The following is an 18,476-nucleotide window of genomic DNA, read 5'->3' as shown; positions in this document are numbered from 1 at the left end:
GATTTGAACTGGTGACCTTCTCACTGAGAAGCAACAGCTCTACCAACTGAGCCACCGTGCCGCCATAGTCAACCACAAAAGAAATCTAGACATCTGATGGGAACCCCTCCGAAATTAATCAGAACCGGACCAGCTTCTCTACCTGACTCCAGGGCCAGGTTTAAGCCCCACCCCCTCCTCATAATCAAATGGGGCACTGGTAAAATAATAAAACTCACTTCAGATAATTTTTCCTAGGGGTTGACGCGTTGATTACTGCAGTTCTTGCCTTGTTGTATGTTCAAATATTCATTTATCTAATATGCTTAGCTGTAATTAATTTTTTCATGACTGTGTGCTGTGGACGTAATGCCCTAGACTATGGTTTCAAAAGTTGATCATGGCAGCACCTGTAAAATTGAATCTCATGGCTTCAGTTTTCATCAAGAGACAAAGACATGACATTACGTCTGGATTTCTTTTCTGTTTGATAGTCTGAATGCAGCCAGAATCAAACTAGACTACTATTTAAAAACAGCCTTGATCTCAAAACTTCATGAAAATGTTATTTTATGAACCTCCATCCATCCATCCATTTTCTTCCGCTTATCTGGAGGCGGGTCACGGGGGTAGCAGTTTAAGTAGGGAGGCCCAGACTTCCCTCTCCCCAGCCACTTGGTCCAGCTCCTCCGGGGGAATCCCGAAGCGTTCCCAGGCCAGCCGAGAAACATAGTCCCTCCAGCATGTCCTGGGTCTTCCTCTGGGCCTCCTCCCAGTGGGACGTGTCCGGAACACCTCACCAAGGAGGCGTCCAGGAGGCATCCTAACCAGATGCCCGAGCCACCTCAACTGGCTCCTCTCGACGTGGAGAAGCAGCAGCTCATTCTTCATGGCCTCTCCGAACTCCTCCCATGCCCGAGTTTGTGCCTCAGCGACCACCCGAGCCGCATGTCACTTGGTACCCATCAGCTGCTTCCGGGGTTCCACAGGCCAAAAAGGCCCGATAGGACTCCTTCAGCCTGACAGCATCCCTCACCACCGGTGTCTACCACTGGGTTCGAGGGTTGCTGCCGCGACAGGCACTGGCAACCTTGCGGCCGTAGCTCCGGTAAGCTGCCTCGACAATAGAGGCACGGAACATGGCCCACTCGGACTCAATGTCCCCTACTTCCCCCTGAACATGTTTGAAGTTCTCCTGGAGGTGGGAGTTAAAGCTCTGTCTCACAGGAGACTCTGCCAAACGTTTCCAGCAAACCCTCACAATTTCTTTTGGGCTTGCCAGGTCTGACCGGCATCCTGCCCCACCATCGAAGACAACTCACCACCAGGTAGTGGTCAGTGGACAGCTCCACCCCTCTCTTCACCCGAGTGTCCAAGACATGCGGCCGCAGATCAGATGAGACGACAACAAAGTCGATCATTGAACTGCGGCCTAGGGTGTCCTGGTGTCAAGAGCACAAATGGACACCCTTATGCTTGAACATGATGTTTGTTGTGGACAATCCATGACGAGCACAGAAGTCCAACAACAGAACACCACTCGGGTTCAGATCGGAGGGGCCATTCCTCCCAACCACACTCCTCCAGGTCTCACTGTCATTGCCCACGTGAGCGTTGAAGTCCCCCAGCAGAACAAGGGAGTCCCCAGGAGGTGCACTCTCCAGTACCCCCTCCAAGGACTCCAAAAAGGGTGGATAATCTGAACTGCCGTTTGGTGAACCTTTCATGAACCTTTGCATCTTTATTTCAATACACAGCTCTTTAGGTAAAATTTGTAGTAATTTGCAAGAGTGAACAGCAGCAACAGCAACTAGCTATAGCACTTTTGGTGCAGCCTGGGGCACTTCTGGCAGGAACTTCATGAACTGCTATGACATTTTTCACATTGAAGTTGTTTGAATATTGGAACTGGGGATTTGAAGTTGATCCAGTCTGACTGTTTTGACAAGCTAATAACAGCTTGTCCAAGTGGACCTACGTCCAAAGTAGCTTTGGCTGTCTTTAAAACTGCACCAAACTTTAAAATCTCATGCAAAAGATTTTCTTTAATCCTTAGTATCACTGTTTGTTTTTCCATCCATGGATTGTTCAGCAGAAATATTATTAATAATATTAATATTGTACTTATTGGAAGTGACTGCACGCTGTTAGAGCTGTAGCTGCAGCTAGCAGCTGCTACAGCTATTAGCACTTGCAAGTGACCACAAAACTCTCTGTTCATGGAAGATTTATGAGATAATGTTCACATGAACAGCTGTAAAACTTTAGAAAATGGACATGTTTGAAGATGGAAGCAGTCCACTTTGGTCTCAGCTGCTTACATACGAGCTGTGAGCTCATCCAACTTGTCAGATTTAAACTCTGTTTTTCCAAAGTGAAGCTGTTTAATATTTCCAAGAACCAATATATTAATAGCTCTTAATGTTTCTACGGAACTCTACGTCAAAATGGTGAAAATATCTCTTTAAGCCCTGGGAAGATGTGCAGAAATAGCAGCTCACTGCTGCGTAGGTTGGGGGACAGTTTAGACGAGTTGGGCAATAAATTCCTGTACCAGGAGTTTTATTTCCATTATCCTGAAACACTGTGATGACTCAGGGTGAAAGGTTCTTAGCAGGGGTACATGTAAATGATTTAAACTAGCCACATGCTAGAAAAAGATGCTCAAGTTTTGGTAATTGAGGAGCATTTTAAGATGTGGGATAGGTGTAAAAATGTTTTTTCTTCATTGTCTCAGGATGTTAATGTGTTTTTAAGATGACATTTGGGCAAAGTTAAGTTTTTACAAGTTACGTTGATTTAAATGTATGATCCTGCACTTGTAAATATGAGATAAAAATGTAAAAACATTTGATTCAATTCTGATACATTGACAAATCTTGATTCAATTTGAAAAAGAAAAAAAATTAAAGAAATGTCTTTTAAGAATCTGTTTCTGTCCTTATTCAAAGTCTCAAGGTTTAAAATTGTTCCACAGCGTCAGAGAACACCCCAGATTGAGGTCTGTTACGCATGTTCTCCAGGATATATATAACCACAGAGAAAGTGCTGCTCAGGACTCTGGAGTAAAACCTAAAAATATCATCTCAGCTGCATTAATCCTTCTCAAGATGCTGACTGCTGCCAGGATCTGCTCCAGGCCTCTGGAAACTGGCAAGTTTACCTCAGCCAGTAAAGCAATAACAAGGGTTCCTTTGGCCATCTTGGTTTAAAACAGATTCTTACTAATACTAGCAATAGTACAAGATAAAGAACTACCATTTAATTTTTGTGTGTTAGGAAAGAAATAAAAATGAGAAAAATGGCAAACATCTGCTATTTCTTCTGAGTGTTGCGAAAAACAAACACTTGACTAAATGAATGCATCACTGAGCAAACCTTTTCAAATATTAAATGAATAATCTGGTCCTTTTGAAGTCATGTTCTGTCAAATAATCATCAATAGCACCTTATCGGTCATGACACAAATCATGGAGCACAGACAAAAGAGAAAGTCTTTGACCAGGGTAGGCAAATAGCTGCTAGTCAAACAAGGTCCTGTTTTTTAAATATAATTTTCAGGCTTTTAAAACAACTATTTTTAAAAATGACAAACAAGTGTGAAAGAACACTACATTAACTAATATTAAACCTCTACTTCCTTGAATTACATGTTTAGTTTGACATTGATCAACTGATTATTTTACACAAATCGATCCATGTGTGCAGAGCATTGTGATATGACAATGGTGCTGATGCTGCTGAATGTATCAGTTTGCCTGATCAGCACCTCTAGGTGTGCAATAGTTTACTTAACTCACAGTGGACTGACACCATCGGACCCTCAGCACCATCATCATGAACACACTTATCTATGCTCAGCACACATACAGTCGTGTTGTGACTCAGATGTTGAGAAAACAGCAACAAACAGAACAAATGCTGTGTAGAGGTTTAATGTTAACCTTCACACTGATAGTTTGTTTTGAGAAAGAGTGCTCCATGACTGATGTCAGGGTTGGTAAGATACTTACTACTGATAATTATGTGACAGAACATGAAAATAAAAAGAACCAGACGGTGCCTTTAAGTAGAAACACATTTTCTTGTTAACTCAAATCTGGATGAATGAACAAAAATCTACCTTTTATCTCTTTTTATTTATAACGCAAGGATGGTAAGAGCTTAGAAGCCATTAAGGTGGATTCCCACTCCAGATAAACCCTGGGAGATTATCTCACATTTAGCAAGACCTGCTGCTGGTGGTGAAGGACGAAGCTGCTGAAACCTCAGGGCTCCAGTGGAACCTCACATATGAAAAGGCTGTAAAATGACATTCTTTATTTGACCACTGATGTTCTGGTCTTGACAACTGTCAGTCTCTGATGTAGAAAAAACCTAATATGGATTCAGGAGTTCTGACCAGTTATAGACCTATATCTAACCTAATTTTCATCTCAAAATTTCTAGAGAAAATAGTTGCAGGTCAGTTGTGTGATCATTTGAACAGAAATAATCTGTTTGAAAAGTTTCAGTCAGAGTTTAGAGCTCATCATAGCACAGAATCTGCACTGGTGAAAGTCACTAATGATATTCTCATGGCCTCAGACAATGGACAGGTGTCTATACTGGTCTTGTTAGACCTCAGTGCTGCATTTGATACAGGTGATCACAATAATTTAATACAGAGGCTTGAATATGATATTGGGATTACAGAAACAGCTCTAAAATTGTTTAAATCATATCTATCTGATATATTCCAGTTTGTAAATGTAAATAATGAATCTTTGTCATACACCAAAGTTAGTCATGGAGTTCCTCAAGGTTCAGTGCTTGGACCAATACTCTTTACCTTGTATATGCTTCCATTAGGTAAAGCTATTAAACAGCATGGGATAAATTTTCATTGTTATGCTGATGACACACAATTATATTTGTCCATGAAACCCATTGAATCCAATCAGCTACTTAGAGTACAAGCATGTCTTAAAGACATAAAAACCTGGATGACCCTTAATGTTCTGCTTTTAAACTCAGACAAGACAGAGGTTGTGGTCTTTGGACCTGAGCATTTTATGAAGACCTCGTATTCCTAAGATGTATCATAAATCCTTGTATTATAAAAACATAATAAAACTCGGAAAGAAATGCTGTTGGTTCACATGATGTTACAAAGCTCAAAGAGCCAGGTTACTTGTGATTTTGTTTGATCTTCACCCTTGCCACTGCTCTTGGATCAAAAAGACTCTAGAGGCCTCAGTTTTAACTCTCAGGCTCCATGAGTCAGTTTGACCCAAGGACAGAAGGAGGGTTGCTGTGATTCACTGACCCTCAGGCAGGACTGCATTAAAAACAGGTCTGATTCTGTTAACAACATCACTGCTCATGTTATGTGGGTTAAAGTTTTATAATTCAAAAAGCATTTGTTACACCATTCAGGAATGCAAATGCCTTCTTTGGACAAAAGTTCATTAAAATGGACTGAAGCAAAATGGAAAACTGTTCAGTGCTCAGATGAATCAACAGTGAAATTCTTTTTGAAAACCACGCACACTACAGCCTTCATACTAAAGCGGAAAAGGGTGATTTTCCTGTTATCAGTGCACAGGTTAAAAGCCTGCGTCTCTGATGTTATGGGGGTGCATTAGTGCCTCTGGTATGGAAAGCTTACACATTTGGAAAGGTACTATCAATGCAGAAAAGTGTCTACAGTTTAAGAATAACACATGCTTCCTCTAGACAATCTCTTTTTCAGAGTAGGTCTTGCATATTTCAGCAAGACTGTGCTGTATTCATTACAACACTATGGCTTTGAACTTGAACGGGAACATGACTTTGTAATAGAAGAGTCCAGGTGCTGAACTGGCTTGTCTAAGGTTGAGACCTCTTACCATCACATAATTCCCAACTGACGTCACACTTCCTGCATCCAGGCACTCCTAATTAATTACAGTATGATGAACAAACTGAAAGCAACTTTCCATTTCAGTGAACATGTGTGAAAGATCAATAATGGTTATGTACTGTTTGATTAAAGGTTGTACAAACATATCAGGCAAATCAGTAAACCAAAGTTTTCATTATATTCCAAAAGTGAGAGAGCATGATGGCAAACAGCATTGAGCGCTGACGTGTGGCTCATCATCGTCAGTATGAACAGGAAAGACGAGCTGTCTGAAACTGTGAGAATTTACTCCTAAAACTTTATTTGCACTAAAGAAATTTTCAAGCATCATAAATCAGCTGCCTTGTCAATTTTCTACTGATGTGGTTGCAAACAATACATTATTGTATAATAAATAACATATGTGAACAACACATTGTTATTATTGTTTTTGATCAGGACATGTCTTTTAACCCCCACATTAAAAAAGTTACAAGAACCGCTTTCCTCCACCTGCATAATATCACTAGAAACATCTTGTCTAAAAATGATGCAAACTGGTTCATGCTTTTATCACATCTAGGCTGGACTATTGCAATGGTTTATTATCTGAGTTTCCAAAATAATCTTTAAAAAGTCTTCAGTTAATTCAAAATGCTGCTGCCAGAGTTTAAATGAGAGTTAGTAGGAGAGATCATCTCTCTCTAGTTTTAGTTTCTCTCCACTGGCTCCCTGTCAAGTCCAGAATTGAATTCAAAATCTTACTTCTAACCTACAAAACTCTCAACAACCTAGCTCCATCTTATAGTAGAGATCTTATTGTTCCATATTTTCCTAACAGAGTACTTTGCTCTCAAACTGCAGGTTTACTTGTGGTTCCTAGAGTTTCCAAAAGCAGAATGGGAGGAAGATCTTTCAGTTCTCAGGCTCCTCTCTTGTGGAACCAACTTCCAGTTTCTGTCCATGAGGCTGACACATTGTCCAGTTTTAAGATTAGACTTACGTCTTTCATTTTTGATAAATCCTCTAATTAGGGTCGGTTTGGGTTTCCTGAGCTATCCCTTAGTTATGTTTCTATAGGCTTAGACTTAAACTGACCACATCTCCTCTCTCTGCAGCTGTTTTTACTTTGTACTTGCTCTACTCCACCTGTTTGTATTTGTAATTATTACTATCCTTACCATGTGGTTTTTGTCTTTACTCCTATAGAAAGTACACCTGGACCTGTCATCCTGTGTTTGTCTCACCTTCCTGTCCTCTCAGTCTCCAGCCAGTTGAAGCAGATGGACACTCGTCCTGAGCCTGGTTCTGCTGGAGGTTTCTTCCTGTTAAAAGGGAGATTTTCCTTTCCACTGTTGCCTTTGTGCTTGCTCAGGATGGGAGACTGTGTGCTTGTAACTATGTGTGAATTTAAAGACAAGAACAAAGCCCAAATTATTACATCCACAGGAGAGTTTGTATAAAAAACAACAAACACTGTTTATCTACCCTCCCTGCCTGTTTTTTTCAGTCATTACATCCGTCACTCAATGCTTTGGTCAAAAGCGTCCAAAGATTTCCATGCTCATAAGTGACCACCAGGTCTCTCAACACATTTAGCTTTGTCCTCCTCATATGGGTCGATACCAATGACAGCATTTGTTTTCTTTATACATTTTAATGATAAACTATTTAACGTGTCTCTTTAAGTTCATTCAGCATTTGAAGAAGCTGTGCACAGGAAACGCTGGTCATTGGTATCCAACCAAGATGGCAGTTTTATGCGAGTAGTTTCTGGTACAGTCTAATGCAAGGGTGGCCAACATGTTTATCCAGAGGTCCAAACTGGGACATTTAATGCAACCAAAGGGCTGCATAGATAATTGGATTTTTTCTGTTTTTTTTTTTTTTTCAAAACAGATAATCTGGAAATTTCCAGGCCTTTCCTTGTTGTAGCATGGTTAGCATGCTTGATAAAAAAAATGTCTCTTCAATACTCTTTAAGAATACAAACTTTCTGTAAACTAGTTTTTGTGACAATCTATTTGTTATCTTAAATATGGAAGCGTGTGATATATGCTTTGCTTTTAAAGTCTTTAAGGTTCAGTTTAGTTCTGGAAACACAAAAAAACAAAAGTTAATATTTAGTCTCAGTCCAAGTGTTCTTGGTGTATTTGTCCAAGATGTTTGATTTAGACTTCCTTAAAATTCACTGATACAATGCAGGTTTTCATAAACTTATTTAAAGTTGTTTTCTTTTCAATTAAGGATACGGGGCCAGATGGCAACTGTCCAAGGGTCCCTTTTGGCCCTCCGGTCATATGTTGCCCACATCTGGTCTAATGGGAACTACGGTATGTACTGAAAACATTTGACGTGTCATGAAACAAAAAATCCAACAAAGATCCAATAGCTGTTACAGAATCCTACATGAGACAAGAATAGGACAACAATCCAAACTTCAAAACGTCTAAATTCTTTAAGAGTTTTGAAATAATGAGTAATCACTTTAAAAAGAGAAGGGCAGCTTTTGCAGGTTCAACTAAAAGTGTTCAGTCTGTGTTTTCAAACAGTATTATATATAAAACAGTACTACACCCTGTTTTTGCCTTAAATAACAGATTTTCTTTGAATTCACAACAAAATGGGAAATGTTGACGTGTAGATGAAAACTTTTGCACAGCACTGCATGTGCAAAGGTTTTCTCCAGAACATCAAATGACAGTGAAGTGACTGCCTCACTAGTCTTACGTTGTTCTGCCATGGTTGTTCTGGTTCTAGCTCCCTCACGTGGTGGCAGGTTAGAACTATACTATACTGTATACAGTATATATTCTGTGGGTATTTAAAGGTGCAAATGGCAGCAGCTTCTAACTACAGTAAATATATGTATCTCATATTGGGTGTGGGAGTAACTTAGGGTAATTAATATCATGGTAGCTTGGTGGTCAGTGCCAGTCTCGTAATCCTGAGGCCACAGGTTTGAGCCCAGGTTGTGTCAGAAAAGGCATGCGGCTAAAAACAGATGTCAAATTTTTTTTTTGTGCGACAACCAAAAAGAAAAGAAAAGAAAGTCCCTTAAATTAATTTACTGTATGCACCTATGGGCAGTATCTTTTCTAAAAAAAAAAAAAAATACATTAAATGTACTTTCTGTAAGTTATCAAAATATCTCATGAACATATTGACATACTTTACTGAAACTCCCAGAAAGTACCGTAATCATTTACAACCAGTTAACTTTTGAAGTCAAAACAATTTCAGATTAAAATTAAACAAATTCATCAACATAAAATGATTATACAGTACCTTGTACAAATATTGCATCCTTTAGCTACTTTTAGCTACCACGCTGCCATTTTTTATTTTTAGCTACGGTTCAACTACTTTGGCACTTTTTAAACTTCTTTTAGCTACAATTCAGCTCTTCTTAACTTTTAGCTAAAATTTTGCTACTTTTATGCTGTTTTGTTATTTTTAGCTATGCTGTTTTCCAGTTCTAGCATGTTATGTTAACTTTTGATACTTTTATTTTATTTTTTTTAACTTATTTTAGCTTTAGCATTTGTTTTGCTACTGTGAGCTAGTTTTGCTCCCTCCATCTACAATTTTGTTACTTTTTGCTTTTAGTTTTTCCCAATTTTAGCAAGTTTTTTTTTTGGCCATTTCAGACACCGTTTAGCAAATTTTGACATCTGCACAATTTTTGTTTTAGCAGCTGCATTTCAAATTTAATCTCCTGTTTGTTGTTCTACCCATTTGCATCTCCGTTTTAGCTTCTTCATCAAATCTGAGCAGCTCATTCTGAATTCAGCAGGAAAGTCTGTTCCTCTAGTTTTGTCTTTGCTTTTTAGACCTGCCAAGGGGAAAATTTCTCCTCAAACCCAACAGATTTACAGATTTTAAAACTTTTACTTACAAGAATTCAAGTGATTAAATTAAAACACACAATTTTTTTTTTTTTTTTTTTCAAAATCACTTTTATTCCACATTTGATTTCATCAGGTCTTAAGGCACCCTGAAGAGATGTTACAGATTTTCACTGTGGGTTCCTTTAAAGACTGCGTAAACATAGCTTTGAATAAGATCTTCTGTAAATCTTTGCTTAAATTATATTTCTTTACAATGCACAGACATTGTGTTTTGTGACAAAAATACAATGTGAATTAGGTCATTATGATTGTGTGTCTGTGTGTGCATGTTTGTACGTGTGTATATTTATATATAGATATATACACTGAAGAGTAATAGATTGGCAGACAATCAGATAAACAGGCTGAAGAAGAGAGTAAACTAACAATCTTTGAGACCCAGATAGATATACAGATCACATAGAGATATACAGTACATAGTTACAGTGAATGCTTTTATTTTTGCAACGCTTCTCCACCTGTCACCTCAGCCACCACTGGTGGCGCTCTGAGCGAGGCGGTTCATCTCAGTCCTGGAGGGCCCGTCCACATGCTGGCTGTCGCAGTGGAGCGGGGAATAAAACAGGAAGACAGGCAGACAGATAGACGCAACATGCAGACAGACGAACAGAGAGACGCACGGCACAAGACTGGGTTGCAGCGCCGGAGGCCACAACACAAAGATCTATCTAAATTTCCCTAAATATGGTAAGGATCACAAGGTATTTATAGCTGAAAGGGAGTTTGTAGTTGGCATTTCATATACAGGGATACATTGGCTATATTTGATTATCAAGGTACGTCTTGAAATCTTTGTGATGTGCGCTGAGATGGAAATACTCTGAAGATAAATATTCTACTCATTTTTCAGCTCAACTATACAGCAAGATAGAAATCCTCGCAACGATAAAACTGTCTCTCGGTTTGAGAGACAAAAACAACACGCTCATTCTAACAGCAGGGAGATAATAAAAAGTCATATTAAAAGGTATCAGCAATTAAACAACAGCTCTAAAGAGCTCGGCTGCAATGGCTATAAGTTATCAAACCACAGCTATGCTAAAATAAAACTGAACTGAATAAAGGATAAAGAGTGCAGCAGGTGGATGCAGGGATGGATGGATTGTTGCCAGGACCAGAGCCTGTGTTTGGTTCTGGGGATGTCAGCGAGGAATTGTGGCAGAAAGAAGGGTCAGAAAGGTCATCAAAGCAACATCTGAGCTCAACTATCTGAAGCGTTAACTCATCTGTGAAACTGAGCTGCCACATCCAGAAAACTGACGCCTTTGTGACGTATTTGACACTTCCTTCCTTTTTCTTCTTCTTTTTTTTAACACAAATCCTTAGCGAACACGGGCGACCTTATCTGGTTCCACAGGCCATCTTCCCTCTTTACTCCACAACCTTGATCCTGAAGGTGACGCGGCCCAGGAACTTGTCCCTCTCGTCGTTGTTGCGCAGGTTGGAGCCCTCCACCCGGCACTCCACAGACAGCTCCTTGTTGTAGTCCTCCTTGGTGAGCAGCAGCTTCACAGCCACCAGAGGCTGCACGTAGCTCTCCTGCAGGGATTGTGTTGGTTGGTGGCGTGGTTCAAACATACATCTGTCAGCAGCGCTGCATCTCTGACAAATACTCACATGGGCCTTCTTGCCATAGTAGGGAAAATACATCTTATCAATGCGCCCCTCATAGGGGAAATACTGCATCTGGACTGGGTTGTCTTTCTGCAAAATAGAAAACAGGATGAAGTAAACATCGCCTCAGCTGCTCCTCTGGAGTTAAAGAGAAGTTACGGTCATTTGGAAGTAGAGTTCTATGGAAAAGTGTGGAACGAATGATATCCCAGCTGTAGTTAGCTAGCATTTCACAACGACCTCAGTTTGGAGAAATGGAAAACAAAGCTGTGGGAATTAGGGGTCAGAGGGTGCTGCAGCACCCCCTAATGAATGTGTGACGGCATTCATATTTTTCAAAAATAAATTTTATTATTCAATATGTTTAAATTCCAATATTACTGAGTTTTGAAATCTGGCATGTAGACCATCATGTTGTTCATGTGTGCAAAACTACAACCACTTAAAGACTACAAAAAAGGTGGTGCTGCATGTATACAATACGCTGCTGAGCAATACGAATGGCTTTCAAAAAACGAGTTTTATTCTGACATGACTGGAGAGCTAACAGCTAGTCTGAACGCAGCTAAGACCAAAGTGAATGGCTGCCATCTTAAAACAAGGTGACGCTCGGAAATGTCAAAGCAGTTCATGCAAGAACTCTTTTATAAACCTTCACAGCACAATCGGCTTCTCAGGACACGGCTATGAGCGTAGGATTCTGCTGCTGCTAGAGCAGACTGGGAACACTTCCAGCAGGAATAACACAATATTTCTACCAAAATAACTAAATAATGGCAACATAAATGTTAAATCATGAGTGTTCATATAAACCGGTAACTGTCGTGATCTGTGTTGGACACAGGCCCACTTGTACCACAGTGGAGAACTGCTAGTCTGAGCACAACCACTTCCAGAGAGGATTGCTGTCAAGTTTACACAAGTTCAGTCTCCAAAACTTGTAGCAGTTTATACAAATATGTAGTTAAAATGTTTACATTTCCACTATTTTTAAAATTACATGGTTATTCTGGCAGATATATTACAATAATTTTGTTAGAAATATTAGGAGGTTTTCCTGCTAGCTGCTGCTGCTATGCACTTGTTTCTTGAAACTATCCACATGAAAATAGCCCGAAACGCTGTAGTAGCTCTGCAAGGCTGACATGTGGCACTGTAACGTAGCTTTGAAAACACACCCAAAACAGGAAACAAGGCGTGGAGCATAAAGCTTAACCGCTGCACAAAGTGTAAACACAAGAAGAAGCAGCAGTCACCCTCATGATGTAGGCCATATTAAAGGTGGTGACATCACTGTTTTCAAAATGCTTAAAATTTTGTCTGTCTATACAAAAACACAAGTGTTCAAAGACTTGTTTCACTCTCAGTTTTAAGGGAATACTGTTTGGGACTCCTAAAACTTTTTTTGTTCTGTGTTGAACTAATGCAAGGTTAAAAAGATTACAAAAATAAAATTACAACCGTTTTATATTCACAGAACACTGTTTTGGTTCCCCTCAATGAGCTAGATAAATATTCACAACTTTTCCACCGAACCCCACTTTAAAATGTTTAGAATACCCCTTTAGAATGCAATCTGGACATGTTTTCAAAAGAACATGACACAGGATTGAAAGTAAAAGCAATGACGCCCTGTGGTTAGTGAAGCGTTTAATGAAATGAGAAACAGGATGTGTTATGGTGAGTCTGAAAAAGTGACATTTCTGGCTAATAAAAAACACGGATTAGGTTAAAAATAAACTGGAAAATGTCACTGGGATGGGTTTAGAGGCACCCGCATAATGACCTGTTACATAACTGAGATGTGTTAATAATCCTACTGGCCTTATCCTGATAATTTACATATTCGTCTTACCCTAAAGACATCAGTGACGGCATGCAGAAAGACATGAGACACAAAACAAACAAAAAGGAGGAAGAAACGAAAGCAAGATTAACAAAAAGGAAATACTGAAACCATTTAGGTCATTAGTGTTTTTAATGGAGGAAATGAAAAGACACAAAAACACAGACATGAAGGCAGCACATATAGATGGATTTATCGTTTTACTTTGACCGTGCAGTTGATGTAAGGGTCTCCAGACGGTTTCAGACCGATGATCTATGGAAATGAGAGAAACAGTTAAAGACTGACCAGATATTGTTTTGGAGAAGCTGTCAACAAGTGCTGACATTTTCACATCGTTTAACCCAGAAAGCGAGCGTTACCCTGTTCATTTTCAGCAGAACGCAGGGTTTTCCTTCATGATATCCAAAGTTGGTGTCAGAGAGGCCGGAGCAGCGACTCAGCGTTGATCTCTTGAAGCGACAAACCTTCTTTGCAATTTCCTCACTATCGTCTTGCAAGGTGTATTCACCGGGAATGCAGTTTTCATTCTTCTCCTGTTCTGTGTCATTATAAGCTAACAGAAAAACGGCATGGATAAAGATAGAGGTTTAGATCCAGGTGGTACCAGTTATCACTCACCTCCAAAAGGCAGAGGACAGTAATGTGTTTGCCTGTTTCTTTGCGTGCGTAATTGTGATGTCTGTTAGAAAAATATCTCAATATCTGTCTGTTAGCCAGATCAGGTAAAGTCAAAGTTTGATGTGGCACTAGCTGAAGGTTAACACATACTCATAATAATGACATAGCATTATTTTGAAAGTTTGACCAAAACAGCTGCGACTCCATTATTTCTCAACATATGATGATATTAGTCTAAAACCTGAGCATGAAAGACTGCAGGCAACGTGCACTCCCTCAAGGAATGCTAGGCCTGTCATTTCATCATGGGTCAGTGAGATTTCTTCAAGCAGGTAACACTTACAGTTAAGGGAGATGTTCAGGTTTTGGACATACTGAGCATAGTTGGATGGATCCGATTTGTTGAATGAGATATCCAATGAATTTGGACGAATCACCAGTCCTGCAACAAGAAAACAAGTAAATAATCAGGAGGACAGTGAGCGTGTTGATGGCGAACAAAGCGCAGCTGCTGAAGTTCGTCTTGGAAACGAAACCGTCCTAAGAGCTTTTCCCACTGCCGATAAAAGTCAGGAAGACGACGTCCAAACAGATCGATGCAAAAAGCAGCTGTAATGTTACACGTTGTTGTGACAGCATCTAAGTTGATGCAATATGAATAATGAATGCCTTTAAGAGTAATGTTGCTATTTGGAGTGGACAAACATTCGTCATGCTGAGGAGGAACTCACCTGGATAGGGGATACGGTCTCTGTACTTCGGCACGGAGTCGTCCAGAGTGAGCAGCATCACCCACATGGTCAGGGCGAACATACCAGCCAGGAAACAGTAGAAGACCAAGTAGAAGAGCAGGATGAGGGCTGCACCAAGTTACAGGAACACAACAAAGAAGAGAAGAAGAACAGAGGTGTTGAACATTAAACACCATCTCTGATCCAACACCTGCCTCATCGTTGAGCTGATGAGAGGAACTGTTTTGAATCAAAAAGGAAAATGTACCCATTCTCAACTTGGGGCGAGACGCATTATCTATTTTCAATCCATCACAATGTGAATATGAACAATTCTGAATATATTTTACAATATCCAGAAATGTTGTTTTATGTTAATGATGTCATCTTGAGAAATGCAAAGGCCAAACGCTGAAATGCAAGAAGTGCAGTGCACAGAGACGCAACAGAAACATGCCACCAAGATGGCTGGTGGAGACAAAAACAGCTCCTTCTACGTCAAAAACAAGTGTTTGGAAACTTTTTATTTGAAGTTAAAGGGAAAATTGTATCGACAAGACTTCCACACCGTGCAAGTTGTGTGCATGTTTCCACTCAGAGGAGAAAGACCAACCAGCCCGTTGCAGCCGCTCTTCACTAACCATCAGTATCCAGAGGAGCATGGAGAAAACGAGCAACATCAGACTCCACCTAACTCAAGTGAATTACAAAGTTTACATTGCGTAAACTTGGTACTTGTACACCAGGTCCTGTGCACTATTTTGCACTTGATCAAGCTACACATGATCATATTATGTCAAAGATATACTGACAGCCATGCTCACATTCTACGGGACCAAAAACTGTCTAACATTTGAGTATTTCTTGGTGCAGATTATTGATAGGAGTTCAAATAAATACCATTAAACTTCTTACAATTAGTTTGAAAGTGGATTTGAAAATCAGGAGCTTTCTTTTTGCATTAACACCTCAAACTTAGCAAGGACGGCATCGGCTTTTCCCCAAAAGTGCCCCATGATGAGCAGTGCGATTGTTGAGAAACTTGTGATCAGATCTATACATTTACTGGACCTCTTCTCCACGAGACACTGTATCGTGTTTAATGTACAACGAGAAACAAACAGGGTTTCACACAAACACCTAATACTGGTATTGGGGCAGCACGGTGGCTCAGTTGTCTCTCAGCGAGAAGCTCGCTGGACCGAATCCCAGCTGGAGGTCTTTTTGGGTGGAGTTTGCATGTTTTCTCTGTGTATGCATAGGAATTCACCGGGTATTCCGGTTTCCTCCCACAGACCAAAAACATGCATGTTAGACTGAATGTTAACTCTAAATTGTCCCTAAGTGTGAGTGAGAGTGAATGGTTGTTTGTCTCATTTGTCTCTAAGTGTCCCTGTGATGGACTGAGACCTGTCCAGGGTGTCCCCAACCTCTCGCACAGTGACTGCTGGACATGGGCACCAGTGAACCCTGTGACCTGCCAAGGAAGAAGCGGGTAAAGATGATGGATGGATGGTATCTGCATTGGTGCATCCCCAATTGCAGCAGAATCTTTTTGTCACTATAGATGACATTTTGACTCCTTTGTCCCTCAAAACCTTGTAGGAATGAAAACAGTTTTATACTGCGGAGAATAGCAACATATCTTGCTTCTTATAGATTCTATATTCATTTTGCTTGGATGGAAGCATTGTAATCATTTTATATTCACATTGCAGCCCTCTGAATCCTTGTCAGATCATTAGGTATCTAAAGATTCTTACGCCATCTTACCTGAGGACCTTTGAGCAAGTTACATCAAAGTTGCCACCTAACTTGCAAAAGACAAAGGGGAATTGCAAACTCCACTGCAACTTGTGCACCGTGTTTCACACGCTGGCGACGTGATATAGAAGATAATGATCTCATGCCAAAGTCGTACTTCCACAGACATCCCCACACTTGAAACACTGAGGAATGCGAGTCTGACAGCTCGAACACGTGACGCATGGACATCCACCGACACAGAATCGTATGCCACTGTGTTCTGCATTTTTCCTTATTTGTTTATGAACCCCCAAAATCGTGTTCACATTAAATTCTGCCGTGCAGAGCAAAAATAGTTAGGTTTTTTTTTTTTGCTCAAGATTTTGTTTGAGGAGTGATTATGGATGCATCAGTAATTGTTTTAGAATCACATAGCATCCTTCCTGAATCGTGATTGAATTGTGGGGTGCCTAAAGATTCCCACCCCTTCTTCTAAATCATTGAAAGAGGTTTATTGAATGTAGACACCCCCTCCCCTCCAAACACGTTTTAAAATCAGGCCAGATTAACTGATGGAGGCACATGCCGGTGCAGCCTCAAAATGGTTCACTATCCGGCTGGTACAACACTGATGCCCTCTAAAAGAAAAAGGGTGCCCCCCACCCCCATCTTTTTTTCCCCCACATTCCCCTACAGTGGTATCCCACAATGCACCTGCTTAGTGCGTGAAAGAAGGAGAAAGAAGGGAGAGGGAATCCCATTTGACCTTGACAGGCATGCTAATGCGGGCAGCCATGGAACTGCAATGGAGCATCCCACTGCACAGCAGCACGGGGGCCCAGGCAGCCCGACAGCCCGAGCGAGCCTTTAGGACTGCGGGCTGCGGGGAAAGGGAGGGAGGGTGGTGTGCTACCACCTCACTCTGAAGCCATCATTACATAAAAATCCACATCCTGATCAGCTGTAGATCAGGGACTGCAGCAGCAGGCTCTTCAGATCTGATGAAAGCTGCTGAGGGGGGGTGGTGTGCTCCATGAATGCTCATTACATAAGATTTATTTAACAAAAAATGAATAATCACTGCTGTGACCGGTCATGCAGCAAGAGAAGACTGGGGCACACCTTTTGGTAGCATCATTCGCCCTGCTGAGCACTCTTGGTGCAGGCTTCTCCTTCCCACCTTCATGTAGGCCCCATGATGCCTCCTCAGCTAATTCCTAATCTGCATGACAGTCATCTGAAGCATCAGACACGTAAAACAGACTGAGTGCATTTAAGATATGGAACTGAAAGGCAGAGGACAGCAGACTGAAGTGAAGGTCCCTGATGGCTGCTGAGTAATGGGCTCCTTCCTTACCCCAGCTGCTGGCCGTCCGACCCAGCAGCTCCCCGGTCCTCGGGTTGTAGATGGAGTCCTTCCAGCTGGACTTGTTCTCCTTGCTGGCAGCTTTATCCTCGGTGCTCGCCATGGTGCTCAGAGTGATTTGGTGCCGGAGGAAGAAAAGTGCCGGTTCTCCGCCCTTTAAATTAAAAAAAAAGGATGAAAAGAAGGCAGAAAAGCGCTGCGATGAGGCGGCGGAGCCGGCGGTGAGTGGTCGGATCAATGGTTGGGGAGAAGTGGGCGGTGGAGGAGGAGGAGGGAGACAAGCAGGAGAGAGATGCTCTGGTGGAGGAAGAGGACAGGGAGGGGGCGAGAAAGAAGGTGAGGAAAGAGAAAAATGCGTGACGTCCGCGCAGCCGTGTGGTGGAAGCTGATGCGGTGAGCGCTGATGGATGCGCATTGGATGATGACCCAGAGACGCGCACAAATTATAAATGGAGAGCACAGCAGAATTTTTTTTTTTTAAATGACATAAAACCCTTTAATCTCGTTTTTATGTTTAAGGCAGTCGGAATGCTGTTTGACAGGCTGCAAGGTGCCAAAGCACGCCTTGTTCCCGCGCGTGTCAGCCTTTTAATGCGGGACGTCCTGGTTTGTTGCAGGTTCTGGTGAGTCACGAACCCGTCCAACATCCCACACTCTGAGAAAACAGGGTGCAGGTGGTTCTGAAAGGGTATACAGAACAAAACACACGTGACCAAAAGTTTCCTGAATCACACAAAGTACTGGATTTGGTTAGGGATTTATGAGTCTTAACAGCTTCAGGGTAGAAGCTGTTCCTCAG

General features: G+C 41.2%; 1 protein-coding gene across 1 annotated transcript; it reads right to left on the bottom strand.

Moving 5' to 3' along the window:
- Positions 1-11,056: 11,056 nt before the first annotated feature.
- On the bottom strand, positions 11,057-18,014 carry atp1b3a (ATPase Na+/K+ transporting subunit beta 3a). Its single transcript, XM_037682172.1, has 7 exons — positions 17,669-18,014; positions 14,566-14,694; positions 14,178-14,276; positions 13,576-13,769; positions 13,418-13,468; positions 11,371-11,457; positions 11,057-11,292 (listed from the first exon to the last, which is right to left on the bottom strand). The coding sequence occupies exons 1-7, from the start codon at positions 17,778-17,780 to the stop codon at positions 11,125-11,127; spliced, it is 840 nt and encodes a 279-aa protein (XP_037538100.1). The 5' UTR covers positions 17,781-18,014; the 3' UTR covers positions 11,057-11,124.
- Between the last annotated feature and the right edge of the window lie 462 nt (positions 18,015-18,476).

Source organism: Nematolebias whitei, chromosome 9 (genome assembly GCF_014905685.2).
Source record: "Nematolebias whitei isolate Nwh7 chromosome 9, NemWhi1, whole genome shotgun sequence".
Classification (NCBI taxonomy): Eukaryota; Metazoa; Chordata; class Actinopteri; order Cyprinodontiformes; family Rivulidae; genus Nematolebias; species Nematolebias whitei.
The sequence above is the reverse complement of the archived record's forward strand: the minus strand, read 5'-3'. Positions and strand labels throughout refer to the sequence as shown.